Below are 14,186 nucleotides of genomic sequence, written 5' to 3' on the forward strand. Positions count from 1 at the left end.
ACATCAAACAGAGAATTTGGCATCAATTTACTTATGTTTTAGGGACAGAGGATCATTTATTAGTTATTTTGAGAGCACAAAAAATAGACGATCGATCTTTCAGGTTAAAACAAGCTCAAAAGTATGTGTTAGTGGCAAGAGGATTTCATTTGCTAGATACACTTATAGGCACAACATTTCAAGTCTCTAGTGTGGAATATAGAAGACTTCTCACTATCAGACCTCAAACACAAGCACAATATACCCCTGCCTCAGCTAACACTATTGGAATGCTGAAGTGAAGATAACTGATTCTATGGCACAGACTAAACTGTATTAGCAAATCACTTTGTATTAGAGACAAAAGGGGCATGAGAATACAATAGCTGCTCTTATTTACAGGACAAACATGTATGGAACAATACTTTAGAACTCTCATTCAACAAAGACAGCAGACTTACATGTTTGATGCAACAGAATCTCTCTGAATATTTCTTTGTGTAATCTTAACACATACAATGAATTACCAGAGAATGAGAAGCAAAGAAAACACCAGTGCAAAGTTATTCTTTAAGAGTTCTTAACCACATCAAATTGCAGGAATGCATTAGATTGGGTGTGGAATGTTAAAAATGCATTGTCGTTTCTCATGATTTAAATTCCCGTACAGCATTTTGTACAGAGAATCATTTAGAAAGCCAAAGTTAGAAATGGATTTTGTGACAAATTAGAGTTGGTCATTAGAAGATAAGAAATAAAAAGGACAGTATAATATGCTTATTTTAGTTGTCACACAGGGAAGGTTTAAACATGTAGTTGGCTTAACTTTAATTGGAGAAGTGTGTCGAGAAAGAGGTTAGTCTGCATCCTGCAGCCATCTGTGATGCCAAATGCAGACATATTTTTCATTGTTCATGTGTGTATATCCAGTTTCCCTTCATGGTCCCCCTCTCCCTTCACTCAGCAGCTGTAATAAACAGAAGGCTGCTTCAACAGTGATGATGTGAGCTGACAGGTGCCTCCACTACTCTTCCTCAGACGCCAGTCTTCCGTGAGGCTAATGAACGACTGCAGCTTTAGCCGCTGTCCTCTCTCGCCGCCTGCTCCAGCGCGCTCTCTGAACTGGCTGAGCCCTCAAACCGCTGGACACCTATGATGGCCTGGTGGGACATACTCTTCCTCACCACGTCACCTTTCCTCCAGAGTGTAATTTCCTTGAAGAGGAAGGAGTGATTGTGTTAGGTTAACTCAAGCTGGGTTTCATCACTTGTTTAGGAAAATCTGGAATTCCCTACTGTTTGTAAAGTGATCCCTATCCACCTCCAAAATCTACCCAAATGACCTTGAACGCATAACTACAACCCTTATAATCTGAAAACTCAGTGTTCTACCTGCTGTTTAAAGTAGCGCCTCTCTTCTTCGTCAATCAGCACCAGGTTTAGGTAGTAACGCACTGAGAACTTCTTGTTAATGTCTCGCATGGTAGGAGTCATCTCATAGCCAGCTAAGAACAACCTGATGGGAATAGATTCTCCTAAAATGCAAAATGCAGGTCAGAGAAAAGCAGCGGAAGGACTGACTGAGTGACTGATGACATTGCTTTATCTACTGGTAAACATCATCATGGTATTTACCTCTGACTGGTGCACCATCCATTATCTCATATTTAGCGATGGTGTCGTTTTCATGGTACACACTTGGACCAGTGCCTGTTGTCTCACGTTTGATTATGTCAATCTCCATGTGCTTAATCTTAATCCTCACCAGTAGGAAGTAGATTTTACCCACAATCACATCTTTCAGGTGGTATCTGTGGAGAGACAAATAGAGGAATTAGGCAAACAACTGTCTGGCAACTTGTGGAAGGTGGACAGAATATAAGGGTACATGCACAAGTACACAAAGACTAGGTGGGAATTGGACCTTACTTGGATTTGTTGTACTCAAACTCAATATGAAGACAGTCTTCAATGCCCACTTCCATCTTTATGGAAGAGTTGAGCTCTGGGTATGTGCTGAGTGTGTGTACCACAATATCCATCTCTTTGCTGATGTCATTCAGTCTCCTGCTCACTGTAGCCCGGAGGAAGTACCTGAAAGAGGAACCAATTGCATAAGACAACCAACTGAACTCAACATCAACACGAATATATACTGATTATATATCAGAATGTGGGGACTCAGTGATTAAATTAGTTTTAATAAGTTTAATAATAGCTGTATGTGTCGCTTGTGTGGAATCATGTAGCCTAAAACATTTCTGTACACATTGAAATTATTGAAGCGTAACAGTGGGCACTGCACATGACAGGTCAAAGATGAACCTAGGTTAGTGATTCACAAAGGAATGTTAAAGCTGTGCTTTCACTTACCGTAGCTTGACATTCTGGCCTGTGTAAGACTCATAGGGTTTCTCAACATGGGTGAACTCAAAGTCAAAGGTCTGTGACTGGGTGAGTTCACCTGGCCTTGCAAGATCTTTCACCAGAGAAACAAACTCATGGTGGTTTCCTCGATCATAGTAGAGCTCTAAAAAGTAAGGACATGCATTTTATATTTGACATTCCAAATTTAAAATCGGTATTGATGAATATTTCCCCTAATGGGTCAATGCTGGGTTTAACTAGGCAGCATAGTAAATGTTATTTTGAAGTTTGTTGTATGTGCAACATGTGCATCAGTTTATCTGCAGTTATATGTACCCACCGATTTGTCCAACAAATTCTATTTTGATGCCTTGATGTTCAAGTCTTTTCCCAGGGTTCTTGAGAGTTACGTTCACCTTTCCACTCACTGTCTCCCCGTCATAAAAGAGAAAATACTTGTCTTTCTTTCCATCTTCAGTCTTATGTTCAGCTTTCTTTCGTGTCTCTGCATCATTCAGAACAACGTCAACTTCTGCACTCTGGCCAAAACTGAAAAAACTCATATTTAAAGCTTGGATGATGGGATCCAAGAACGCCTGAGATTAAGCCCTTTTCTGATACTTTTGAGGGATTGTATGAGACACTTGCAGTGTCCAATGTTCTATCAATTTGGGCTGTTCATTAGCACGAAGTGCAATACGCCAATTTGTTTGTCACCGAGGTTGGCTACGGATCAGTCCTTACGCTGCTTCTTCGCTTTGCGCATACAAACAGGAGGTCTGTGGAGATAATGATACAAATGTAATTGACGGTTTAGATTTGACTACCGTGACAGTTATCAGCCACAACCAACGATTAAGTAAATGCAACGCAGTCTATCAGAATGCGCAGAGTAATGTGTTAGGCTATCTATTTAAATTAAAAACGGACGTTTTTCCTTCGGATTTAAACTATCTACACAATACAACTCGATGCCGATTAGTAGTGTCTTGATGATTCTTTTGGAAATCAATCGGTGTTGGATTGATAGCTAAATTGTAGCTATCTTTTCTGAGACGCTTTAATGTAATGTCATATGTTGTCAAACGATCATTTCCTCTCGTCATCCACTTCCGGGTTTTCTTATGTTTCAAAATAAAAGACTTTTACTGTTACTACAAAGTAAAGGTCTCAACATCAGTTACTTGTATCTTTATTTACTAAATGAAAATGAAACATTAACAGTATTTAGTTCTTACACAACAACAATGAACGATGAACATATTTAACAGTTCCTGAGTAGTTACATGTTAGAAATTAGACCAGTGGAAAAAAAACATTGATAAATAAAACTATTTACATTTTTCAAATGATTGTTAATCCTTATTATGCAAAGTTATACAGTTATACAAAACTACAGTTATACACACTGTAGTTTTGTTGTTATGAGTACAATATTGTGTACTGTGTTAATGAAAATTAATTTAAAAAAAGAAACATCAACATTATGTACATAATACTAAGTCACAATATGTGGACAATATGTCCAATATATTTTTATTAAATGATTTGTAAGAACAGAAGGTCACTTGTACACAAAAACGGCACTCTGAAATCATACTTACATGTATACTGTAGTATATCTTGAGTTGCAGCATTTATAGGATATACTGTATAACCTGTTTCAGCAGTTATCTTGTCTTAAGAGATTAATTGTCTCTATTTAGCACATTGAAGACTATACAATATTGTGCCTTTTAACTCTGTGAGTTTATAAGCTTTATTTTGTCTACATGTCTGTATACAATAACTATATACAAAAGAAACTGACACAACCTTACCATAGGAACATAAACCAGGCAAACCTGCAGTCAGAGGTTTTAACAGACATTTCTAACAAAACATGTTCAGTGTACGGTGTAGAAATAGAAGGACGTAAAAAAGGGATATTTTTCAAAAACATTGTGAGGGAATGTTCCAGCATTAGTTGAACATGAGCATATTGATCAAAGCTCAAGTGTCACAGATTTGAAATGGTACTGTTGACAGTGATGTCTGAAGAAATAAAAACCTTGTGCTGAAATATAGTTAAAAATGACATTAAATGGCAAATGTCTATCAGAAAGTAATAGCAAAATAATGGTTCACATTATTATGTTAACTTTGGCAAGCTTGTTGAGCAAAAGCTAATGCACATTAGCTTGTTGGGCAAATGCTAATGCACATAATAGAGAATAATGCACAATCTTACAACTCAGATTTCTTACACAAAGCTAGTCCGTAAGAATTTGCCTCTGTCTTCAGTGTGTCTTCTTCCGTCCTCATTCTCTGCCTTCTTGTTCTGATTTTAAATTACAAATGATGATTTGTGTCTGAAGTGACCCTGATGGATACATTACATCACAAATTGATTAATGGTGTACATTTTATATAAAAATATAGCTTAATTAATCTTCATTGAGCACTATTTTATTTAGTGAAAAGGTACATTTACTCACCTCATCTGCATCACCATAGTCCACACCGTCATCCTGTGCTGGCAGTTTATAGCTGAAAGACAAAATCAGTCCATCATTTCCAAACAACTATTAAAACATTTTAAATGTATTAATAGAACCTCAATATACCACTGAGCCTTCCCCATATACAGTTGTGTGGAATTCTTAAGGGAATGATTTCCCAAAATACTCATATTTTTTCCTATATTGCCACGTACTTGTTCCCTTCTTGATCCTTGCTGGAGAAGCAGCCATGTTTATGGGCATGACAAACTCCAACTGTCACACATATCACGGCCACTACTGCTCCAAACGACTTCAGGAATATCCCCAAAATGTCAACATCATCTGGAAAAACATGTGAACGACACAGAGATTAAACATCCCCACAAGTTAAAAAAAAGAACTCCATGAAAACGACCTTGGAGTGTCCCTATTAAAGAGATGACAACCGTTGTGATTTACTGTCACGGCACTACAGTGGACTCACATGACTCACTGGCGAAACCTGCAATGCACAATGGCATGTCCTGTGTGACACGGGACAGCTAAATTTAACATTACTGCATCCGCCTGTTAGGTTATGGCACTCACAGACTTCCATCTTCTGTGGGGGGCACTGGGAGTATCCTGCGTCATTCTTTGCTTGGCAATAGTACTCCCCAGCGTCCTCCTTCCGAACCCTCCGGAATTTCTGCAGACACACCCCAAAATTGATCAACTGTACCCTCTAACATCTACTTCTAAAAGTGGATTAGGAGAGAGAGTGAAGTAAAAGAGTAAAGCGAAGAAAACGAAACAAAAAATCCTTCTGTCATCAAGCAACATTGTTCTAACCCGTTGGCCATAACTCACCAGGCCTCCTGTGTCAGAGTTGATGGTGTAAGAGGAGTTGATGAACTTGATGCTGTTCTTAGGATCAAGAGGAAGTTCCTCGTTGTTGTGGAACCAGCTGTATTGTGGGGCAGGAAAACCCTCATTCTCCAGGCAGCGTAGCTCAGAGGACGTGCCTACTGTCACTGCCACGGGCACACTGCATCGTGGCACCACTGGCTTCACTACACACCACACAGAATCATAACACTTTACTGCAAAGTACTGTCCACAGCATCATTGACATACACAAAGGTCACAATCCAAAGACTGTTTAGTAGAAGAAATATGAAACCATGTGCTTGCCTCTGACTGCAAGACTGATGAGGATCTCATCAAAGTCCCTTTGGTCGTCGATGGCAGCGACCTCACAGCGATACTCTGCAGTGTCAGAGCGGCTTGTGTTGAGGATCAAGAGGTTGGCCGGCTCTCTGAGCTGTGCTCTGTGCTCCAAGTCCCCTGATAAAACAGTATGGTTATAAACTAGGCTTACCGTGTACCATAACATGGCTGGCTGGTTTTGGGCTTCAAGGAATAATTACCTGAAATCCGATTCTGAAAGTATACATAACTGACAACTCCTTTTTTTATTTTCTTCCATTCAATTCTGGGATTGTTTGTTGATATGGACTCTATCAAACAGGTCAGTTCAATGGCTGAAAAGAAAACAGTCTGTGTCAGACTGCAAATTGAATATGAACTGTCTTATCCTTGGAAGGGTCCTTTTTTTTACACAACTTACTCTCAAATTCATTAGCCCAGACAGTCTTGTCCGTAGTGCGCAGGATCACAGCCAGAGATGGAATGTAACCTGTCAAAGACAAACAAAGTTGCTAACACCAATGACACAGTCCAGTGTCTATGCCAATCAGACACAGATCCTGATACGAGGTTTAGAGCAATTTATAAAAATACGGGTAAAGATGGCTGCATCTGGGGTCAGCCAATAGCTTAGCTGCATTTGAATGTTTGTGTGTCTTGTCCAACTAAAAGTTGGACAACTAAAAGTTGGGAGGCCACCACAAGAGGCAAAAAGAGCATTTCTGAAGTATTGGAGAGATCAGTATTCCTCAGTGTGTTTTAGCCTCTGTAGTCTCCAAACCAGTCTAAGACTAAATAATGAGGAGGTATAATAGCTGCTAAGAGTCTCATGCTGGGTAATGAAAACATTCACTCCCTCTGTGTGGGCGATGTGAAGGACTTCTAATGAGGGCTGAAATCAGACTGTAATGTAATGTCATCTAAGCATATTATGCACCTCAGAAGTATAATCCAGACAGATAAAAGCACTCAGCAGTTGATTAAATAGTAGGCTTATTGGTTAAAAAAAAATTATGATGAACATGAAATTGTCTATTTCTTAATTCATCAGACAACACCAGAATGGCTGTAGGACAGGGAACTGTGAAGTAGACTATTTGAATGCCTCTCTCACTGTTACTTCCTTGTTGGGGGTGAGCAAGACTAGTGGGGCTGGGCAAGACTAGTTCCTAAAGTAGAAAATGCACGTACAGCCAAACTAGAGCAACCAGTCATATGAGCACAGCTGTGGATACAGTGATGAGATGTGACTCTCAGGTCTCAACAGCAAACTTTCCCAGCCCTGTATATCAAGGGCTATTTTTACCCCCAGCTGTGACTGGTCATGTTGAGAGACACAAGGAATGCTTGTCCAGCAAATCATCCTATGGCAAAGCAGAGATTTGTCCCACACGTCAGCCTAACCATTGAAATAATCTTCCCAAGACTCAATCAAAACATTTCACTGAACCATTATGAGTAGCCTGGCTGCCCCAAAACAATAAACAATAAGTTGCTGTTTAAGGCATGCTGCTATCGCTTTATAATTATCTGATTTTGACTAATTTCCTAGTAGCGTCTTCATGTCATAGTCACTACAGACTGATCCAGTTTGTACACTGGCTACAAGGCTTTGTTTGTTTTCCCAGACAGTTTCAGGTCATGGGAGAGAAGCCCCATGGTCAATTAAAAAGACAATGGCTGATTGCTATTGTATTCCTACAATACAAGCATTCCACATAAGCTTAACAATTAAAAACACTTCTTTACTCAATAGGCTATATAAAGAAATGATTCATTATGTGAAGAGTAGAACATCTACACTGTCTGCTTCTTAAAACAGTACAATGGGAGGAAAATAATGTAACAGATGTTTGACGATATTCCAAAGACCATCTCAATCTAATCCCTCTGGTTATTATAATGCAGAAACAGTAAATCTATAGCCCACTCTGAGTAAAATGCTCTCTTAAGTAGCCACACTGTACAATCCTCTTAATAAACCAAATATGAAAAAAAACGTCCATTCCCATCTCCTTGCTGTTGATCCATTACTTTAAAAAATAAACAATTCCCAGGCAATCCAGCAAATCCACTGAAACACACTGACAATTCACTCACATCATACAGTAGCCTAGCTGAAATGTACAGCAATAACGCAGATAAGACATTTTTCCATATAATTAAATTTATTAAAGTTTCTATCGAACTGTTGGTAACAAGTCTCAGATAATGTATCGGTGCTCCGCGACTATCCAAGGTTAGGTTACTAGTAGGCAACTCATGATTTGCTTGCTCACAAGCTGGTCAGTGTTAAACCAGCCGACTACTCTTGCATTTGACTCACTGTCAGCTCGACCTACCCTACAAAATTCAACAACAAACTATCTAGCTAGCTAGCCAGCCAGCCAGCCTCCTGCTTTATCCTGCCTACATAATCTAGCTTGCCAGCTAAATAGACTACCGTATAGCGGGGTCCCTTTATCGTCCACCTAGCTCTCGACGCTCGTCAGAAATGTTACGAATATGTCGACATAAAAACGTCACAGCATTGTACTTTAATATATAGATACACACCTATATAATAACATTCCGGTTTTAAAATCCAATAGGGATGTGCCTAGAAATGTTATTTTCCACATTTTAGCAGTTAGCCGAGGGGCCCCATTATCGTTCGTCCAACCACTTTCAATGGAGAATTGTCAAGTTTGAAGCTGCGCAAGGCAGATGCTACACATACGGTTTGAGAGCATGTTTACACACTCAAATCTCTAAGTAAGAGGCTGTAATTTTGTGTGCAGAAATATAAGGTGTGTACATATCAGTGAGTTACTTTCTTTCATTGCTGCTGCATATCTTCTTTATGAAATTAACGGAAGAAACGGTCGTGGACGATAATGGGGTCTGGAAATGTTGGAGAGTTTGAATGGACGATAGCTATGGGGCCGCTCACTCTACAATAGCCAAGATCTGCGGAGCAATTTCAAACCCCTTGCACGCCGGGACTATTATTATAGATAACGTTATGCTATAGTGTTAGCTAATATTATTTATTTGATGTGTAGCAAAAGTGTAATACAGGTTGCAGCGTGTAGTAGTAGCACAAGTCCACAATGTCAATATTAACAAAGCATCGGTGTGATTTAATTGCGATGCATGTTGCGTAAAGTTAAAACCGTTATAGTAAAGGGAAAGAACTTACTGATGCTAAAAAAGAGGATGAAAAAAGCCGTCCTTTGTTGTATCGCCATCTTGAAGCCCCTGATTTATCAGCAATATTTGCACATTCACAAGCTATCACACACAGCACCTCTGAGGATGGGGGGATAAGGGTGAAATGACTGGTGTGGATGCTGCCATTGACGAGTTTCCATAGCTACAAGGGCGTTAGAGCGGAAGAGGGGCGTTACACCGACCGGAAATGTCCGTTTTATAATTTATATGACATTATTATATTTTATGTTATTATGTGACATAGTGAGAAAGACAGATGACTTTCCTTAGATATTAAAACTAGAATTTCTGTAGAGATACTATATAATTCATATATTTTTTATTTATTTCGTGATCAATTCATTTGAAACCTATACACTCACAAATCAGTGTGAATAGCTTTTTACAAACAGAATAAAGTATACCTACGTCTATATTTTCTTTCCAACAATTGTGATTTACACAATTCAATTCCTCATGAGTACACCAGATGTCAGTGTATAACCAAATATTACCGATCATTCAGTCATGTAATCCGTCATCAGAAAAACACAATTTTAACAGCAAAATACACATGTAGCCTTGAACACAAACACCTGAGTCATCAGTAATGTCTGAATAATACAATTGCACTGCTCTCAATTACATGTGTGTTTTAGCTAATCACTTACAGATCTTGATAAATATTTCTTCATAAAACACAACTGTCAGTCACTGTTATATTCCGATCATCAACTGATTAGTCTCTTTTAGTATTTGATATACTGAACCAATGTAGCACAGTGCTCTGACTGGTCATGCACCAGATACTGCTCACCCACCTTAGAGCTGTTGCAAATGTGTTGCTAGGCAATCATCCCCAGTGGGAATCCCCCTCACAGATCAGGTAGTCAGGGACTTTGTGGCATCTCTCTGGAAATCTGAAGATTTTTTGATCTGGCAAGAGTTCACAGACTCAATTGACTCATTAAAAAAGAAAAAAATGCTTATTAAAGAAAGAAGATCAGAGAATGAGGGTCTGTGACGATTCCAAATGTAATTTCGGGCACTTAGAATGCCTCTGTGTTAAAAAAAAATACTTTGATTGCTTGAGCTCTTCAGCTCTGGTGAACAAGATGGGGAGTTTCTTATGATTATTTCTCAGCAAGTCTGCAGTAATTATTATAAATGTATGTCTCAACAGACATTCTATTTACCAGTAGACAGAATTGATACTGCTACTTTATCAACATCCCAACAAAATATATTGAATAAGCCTTGTTTTATTCCCTCCCCCTGTGCCTTACTGTATCTGTCACGTGACTGCATGGCCTGTAATTCCTGTTGTGTTTAGTCTATCCCATGAGGTCTCTCTCTCACCCCTCTATTTCAGATTAACGGCCTGTGGATCAATGATCCCTCTGCACATTGCAGCATCTTGACATCACAGTATATGGATCTCACATTTATCACCTGGATTCCATTTCCGGAGTTTGAAATACAATCACAGGAATGAAGCCGCCATTTTCACAAGGTTGACAGGACAAGGTGATGAAAGTATAAGACAATAAAGTATCCTCACACTGGGAGTCTTTTATTTACAGAGACTATTTGTTATCATATATGTTTGGACTGAGATGCCCTTTTTTTCCCCATTAAAACCCAAACATCTACCACTAAACTAAGCAGAAAATCATAGTGTCTGAGGGAGAAAGTTTGCGGTTTTCAGTGACAGGCAGTGTTACTCAACAAATGAGCTGTTCAAATCTGTGACATGGATTCATCATTGGGAGGTTTCCATTGGTACAAGACATGAGCTCTGACAATATATTACTTGCTGTTATCATTAAACTAAATATTGTATTTATTTATTCTGGAACTGATGCAAAGCTGACTTGGCTGAATGTACCCCTTGAGTATCAATGTCTCCACCAACATAAGAGCTGAATAGGACATTAACTCTAGTGCTCTATATGCTAATGAACGGCACCCTGGGAAGGTTTTGCGCTTTAAATTTAAACAAAAAATCACGATAGCAGATACAAAATGGCTCCTAATATTTGCATTCTCATGTTCATGTACAGTATATCTGTCGTCTTACAAGAGATACAGGTTTGGTCAACGTAACATTGTACACTTAAAAAGGACAACAACATTTTCATGGGAACATGGACATTTGTGAGCCCTGAAACCTTTTTGGTTTGAATTAGCAACATTGCCCATATTCTGCACATAAACATCTCATACATAAACCGAGCATGCTGAGGTTAGCATGCTAATCAGGCTGAGGTTATTTTTCAACTGAATGACATTACAAACCATCTGTGGAATCACCTCAGTATGCCTCATTCTTTCTACCTCCTCGGGTTACTGGAGAGAGGGGTGGAAGCACAATGTAAATGTCAAACCTCACAACTAAGGAGAGGAATGTTAACCTCTCCGAGTCTATCTGACTCTTCACCTCCTATGGCCTCTTCAGTCGTCAGTCGTATGCCATCCTCAATTATGTACAATGTATTCTAAATGGATTGCATGAGTATGGCAGCTCTCTATCTATTTTTGGTGATCATCCTGTAAAAGCTCCAGAAGCATGAGAATGATTTTTACTATATTGATCAGTTTAGAAGAAAAAGTTCCCATCATTCTCCTGTAGACAGCGTACACAAAAATTTCTACCATAAATTCGCCACCACAGTGTGCGGTGAACAGAGTTCTCTCTTTTGGTGTGAGACGCACTCTTCATATAAATCTGTGAATTCACAGCCCAAAAGAGGGCACCAAGCAGTGTTCTATCACCCCCGGCCCTCCCATCACACCTCCCCCCAGCACTTAATTTAGGAAGGCGGTGATCCAATAGACTTGCACCATGTAAAAGAGACTGTAGACACATTTCCGCAACACGAAGGTAAAATTGACCTAGATCACAATTAGCAGGATAATAGAGCAAACTACTGAGCAACTAGGCAAAAAGATTCCCCGCAAAGCAATAATCATATTGAGGTTTGTTACTTTGTTAAATTACTTATATTGTCTTAATTCAGTCCTTATTCTTACCCGTGTGAAGTTAAGAAGGCCTGTGGATTCGCATTTGCAGGATAACCAGTGCAGCTAAAGATTAACGGTGGTATTCTCCAAAGGCAGAAGGAGGCGTGAGGTATGAGGGGCCTGGTAGGGTAAGTTACTCAGACAGGTCGAAAACAACAGCCTTCTGATCCAGAAAACACTAACTTTAGGGTAACCCTCCTAACCCTAACCCTGAACTGACTTCCGGATATACTGAAATGCCTTCTGGATATACTGAAGGCCAAGGGTTCACACTGACTTCATGACTCAATGCCCTTAAAACACACTGCTTTTTGCACTGCACAATACAATCTTGTACCATTTGTATTTCTTGTAATATTTGTATTTTTTGTATTTTTATATTGTAAATTACTGCAACTTATATTTAATTTTAAATTTTATTGTATAGTTTATTTTAATATAATTCCACTTAGTATTGCTAGTTATGTACCCTTAGTATAGTTAGTCCTCATATTTAAATTTTAGATTCCTATATGTTTAATGTTTGCACCTTCCTGCCAAAGCAAATTCCTTGTCTGTTCAAACTTTCATGGCGAATAAAACCCATTCTGATTCTGATTCTAAAAATGTTCTCACACTCTCACATTGTCAAAGATTTTTACTCATCCTCATAAGACTTGTGTGTTTCATATATGAGTGTGTTCATGCGTTTGTGTGAGCATTTCATGTGTATGTACATTTTCAGTAGTATGAATGCATGTGTGAATATTTCACATGAATGCATTTCATATGTGTCTATGCGATCATTTCACATATGTGGCTGTGAGTTTTCAGTAGTATGAATGTGTGTGAATGTGTCATATGTGAATGTGTATGTGTTTCATATGTGTTTGTGTAAGGACAGCCTGAATTATTTCCTAAACGGCCCCTCATAGTGATGGGCTTCAACATTGTACACCTGCCCGAGATTTGGAAACTATGGCAACCATTCTCATTACATCCAGCTGCTAAATTGAGTTTAAAGAGGTGTGTTTCAGATGTGTGTAACATTGACCTTGACGACCAAATACAATAGTGTGGTGTATGTATTTGAAATTATTGGAAAATTAGTACACTACATGACATCTTGCATTTCATTACATGGAAATTCCGGCGGTGCTGTGTAGAATAAGAACGCGATGGAGGACAACTGCAGTGGGACATTGAGCAGTTATCTCAACAGTTCATCTTAACCTAGAGAGTGAAAGCAAACCTCTTTCCGCAAAATGACTGTTCTTTGACTCTGAGCACTGAAAAACTGTTATGGACCTATGTGGACATATGGACCACTGTACCTTATATGCACTTGTATGTCGCTTTTGGATAAAAGTGTCTGCTAAATTAATAAAACGTCAATCCAAAGGTGATAGGTTTACAAACCCAAAAGATTATGACAGAAATTAAGTTGGTCAGATACGAAAACTAATGTTCACATAAGAGACACATTCAAAATTTCCCACTGCCGGTCAAACACATTTCTACTGAACAACATCTTTGCAGCGATCAAATCTGTTTGTACTGGATCTCTACAGTACTATCACTATCTTTCTTTCTATGTTAATATGACATGGAGCCATAAAATATGTAAAGGATAGTGATAGTAAATGAGGATTAAAAAAAGTGTTATCATTTGAAACAAATTCACATGGGAAGCATTCAGGCATTAGTGTTTGATTACCCGACCATGAGATTGAAAATAGATGAACTGGTGGAATACTTGGGAAGCCTCTGCATTTTGTCTGTAATTCTTTAGTGTTTCTCATGTTAGACACAGACCCAAGCTCCCTGTGGACATGTGTGCATCCACACATACTGTACTGGCACAAACACACACATACACCCTAACATGCACACAAACACACTCTCTCATGCACACACACTGGAAAAAGGGAGCGAGAAAGAAAAATTGATTAATTTCCGTCTGCTTATCTGAGAT

The 14,186-nt window shown here is 38.9% G+C and overlaps 2 protein-coding genes across 2 annotated transcripts; both read right to left on the reverse strand.

Moving 5' to 3' along the window:
* Window positions 1-6: 6 nt before the first annotated feature.
* LOC136951893 (vacuolar protein sorting-associated protein 26B-like) lies at window positions 7-3,446 on the reverse strand. Its single transcript, XM_067246542.1, has 6 exons — window positions 2,686-3,446; window positions 2,352-2,508; window positions 1,908-2,072; window positions 1,614-1,789; window positions 1,371-1,513; window positions 7-1,193 (listed from the first exon to the last, which is right to left on the reverse strand). Exons 1-6 carry the CDS (start codon window positions 2,906-2,908, stop codon window positions 1,056-1,058), a joined length of 1,002 nt encoding a protein of 333 aa, XP_067102643.1. The 5' UTR covers window positions 2,909-3,446; the 3' UTR covers window positions 7-1,055.
* Window positions 3,447-3,761: 315 nt separating this feature from the next.
* jam3a (junctional adhesion molecule 3a) lies at window positions 3,762-9,290 on the reverse strand. The gene is made up of 9 exons (XM_067246549.1): window positions 9,198-9,290; window positions 6,438-6,506; window positions 6,238-6,351; window positions 6,002-6,154; window positions 5,678-5,880; window positions 5,417-5,516; window positions 5,041-5,170; window positions 4,823-4,874; window positions 3,762-4,707 (listed from the first exon to the last, which is right to left on the reverse strand). Exons 1-9 carry the CDS (start codon window positions 9,244-9,246, stop codon window positions 4,672-4,674), a joined length of 906 nt encoding a protein of 301 aa, XP_067102650.1. The 5' UTR covers window positions 9,247-9,290; the 3' UTR covers window positions 3,762-4,671.
* Window positions 9,291-14,186: the final 4,896 nt, after the last annotated feature.

The sequence above is a fragment of the Osmerus mordax genome, chromosome 11, assembly GCF_038355195.1.
Source record: "Osmerus mordax isolate fOsmMor3 chromosome 11, fOsmMor3.pri, whole genome shotgun sequence".
Taxonomy (NCBI): domain Eukaryota; kingdom Metazoa; phylum Chordata; class Actinopteri; order Osmeriformes; family Osmeridae; genus Osmerus; species Osmerus mordax.